This window comes from Aplysia californica, unplaced genomic scaffold (genome assembly GCF_000002075.1).
Source record: "Aplysia californica isolate F4 #8 unplaced genomic scaffold, AplCal3.0 scaffold00004, whole genome shotgun sequence".
In the NCBI taxonomy this organism is placed as follows: domain Eukaryota; kingdom Metazoa; phylum Mollusca; class Gastropoda; order Aplysiida; family Aplysiidae; genus Aplysia; species Aplysia californica.
Genome location: NW_004797274.1, coordinates 1,883,014 through 1,885,208, shown reverse-complemented (window position 1 = coordinate 1,885,208; position 2,195 = coordinate 1,883,014). Strand labels below are relative to the sequence as shown.

The 2,195-nt window shown below is 38.7% G+C and overlaps 1 protein-coding gene across 1 annotated transcript in view; it reads right to left on the bottom strand.

Annotated features, from left to right (window-relative positions):
- Positions 1–2,195, bottom strand: part of LOC101862620 (beta-hexosaminidase) — a gene marked incomplete in the record, with an annotated part of 39,930 nt that overhangs the window by 5,792 nt on the left and 31,943 nt on the right. Inside the window, 2 exon segments of the mRNA XM_013080072.2 lie at positions 527–640; positions 1,433–1,510. Coding sequence (XP_012935526.1) covers positions 527–640; positions 1,433–1,510 — 192 coding nt within the window.

Here is a 2,195-nt window from a genome sequence, read left to right as displayed (position 1 = left end):
TCTATATCCATCTATCTATCTATCTATCTATCTATCTATCTATCTATCTATCTATCTCTCTCTCTCTCTCTCTCTCTCTCTCCCCTAGCAGTTTTCTTGATTCTATACCAGGCTCTCTACCTATCATGATTAGTGTATAAACAGGCAGCTTCATGCCATTCGGCATCATTGGTGTAGCGTATAGGGGTTTCGCCGTCGCACACAGAAGACCCTAGTTCGATTCCCGTGTGGGGGAGAATTTTTATGGAGTAACACGATCTTTCTGCTGGGATGATGTATCACATCCATCTCAGTCCTGGTTGGCACTGACAGTGACAGACAGGGTAGAAACTTATCTCCTATATAAAAGGATTGCAATTGTGATGATGGGGGCCTTAAAATCCTACATTAAAAAAGAAAATGAACCAACCAACCAACCAACCATTCAACCAACCAACCAACCAACCAACCAACCAACCAACCAACCAACCAACCAACCAACCAACTAACCAACCAACCAACCAACCAACCAATCCCTATTACGAACCTTGAACACTTTCTTGGTGTTTGTGTAGCGTGTGGCCCAGTACAAACCCCTCTCCTCCGGGTCAGGCTCGTACGGGTGGTCAAAATAGAAGTTAGTGGCTGGTGTCACTATCACCTGCGGACATGATTTGGGGAAAATGTTGCCTGAATGTTTCATCGAATGCATATTATCTCTGAACTTGGACGTGGAGAAGGAAAATAATAATATATCGACTCAACCTCCTTTGTGCTTTTCAAAATTCTTCTTTTCTAATTATTCAAACTTTTGTTTGCGTTCAAATATAATGATACAAAGCTACATATATATTTTCTAGCTATTATTTTAGTAATTCTATCTGTCATCAAGCAATAATCTCTCAATTCTAACTGAATATTTAAAAAGTGCATAAGTATATTAATATTGCGGTATACTGTTTTCTAATCTACAATCCAATGTTGAGGAAGATCCATTGTTAGAACATTTGTTTAACCCTATCCGTGCGCTCTGGGGTCATTTTGTATCTGAAAATTCTTCACATTTTAGAATATTTCTAGTGCGAAGATCTCTTTGAAACTTTCAGTATTTAAACAAAAAATCAGTTTGACAGACTGCTATGCTAAGTGTACGGATCGGATTAACGAGTTTATTTCCTCTTTGGAAAGTAGTATCTCAGAGTTTCCCACGTCGTATGGATATTATAGTAAAATACGACGTACGGATAGGTTAAATAAAAGTAAAACGCACGCAGTAATTTCAAAGAGGCTGAGGTTTCTGTATTGATTGACAATTTTCCGCTTTGACAAGTTGCAAAGAGCAGCAATTTTCCATGTTGACTAATTTCCTTTCTGAAAAGTTCTGTATTCCCAAGTTTTGTCGTTGATAATCATAAGTCTTTTGTGTTGGGAAGGGGTATAACGTGTTATTTACCTTGTAGCCGTTATTGGCAAAGTCGTAGGCCCTCCTTGCTACTCCCCATTCCCAGACGTTGTTCCAGGCAAAAATATATACGTTTCTGTGGAAATATGCGATCAAAATATGTAATGTCATATTGAAGCTCATAAAAAGTACTTTAAAAATATAATCACACGCCATGAGTCTACAAACAGCTCATTAATATAATGAACTATCTGCAACATGTTTGCCCGAAAAAAGGCGCACGTTTTTTTTCTTCCACAATTACGAACGCTTTGGTACAACACGCCAAACATGTCGTGCAACAAGTGAAGCAATATCGCTCAACGACACAGTAACTTTTGAAAGATTAGAGCAAAGCAAGTAAGCTCCAGATAATAAAACATTGGCACAGTCTCCCCTTTTTCAGTTTTATTCCAGGAAATATGCAGACTGTACCATAATATTTTGAAGACCCACCTCAGAGGTTCACTCTCTTTTCGCGGAAGCATATGCATGATATTTACCATGGCGAATCGCTTCTGCATTTACAACTCCCTTCTTCTCTTTTCCATTTTTCTCCCCCAATGGGTTAGATGCTCTCCCTTTAAAATTAAGTATATTATGGTCTGCTTAGCGTATGACTTCGTCAGACACCATTGTGAAAAGTGACGTATGAAGGAGTCAAACACTACGCAGCATGCAGTCGGTATACTTGTGCCTAACAGGTTGTTAAAACACAACCCAGAACAAATACATAAAGAAACAAATAACACACACACACACACACACACACACA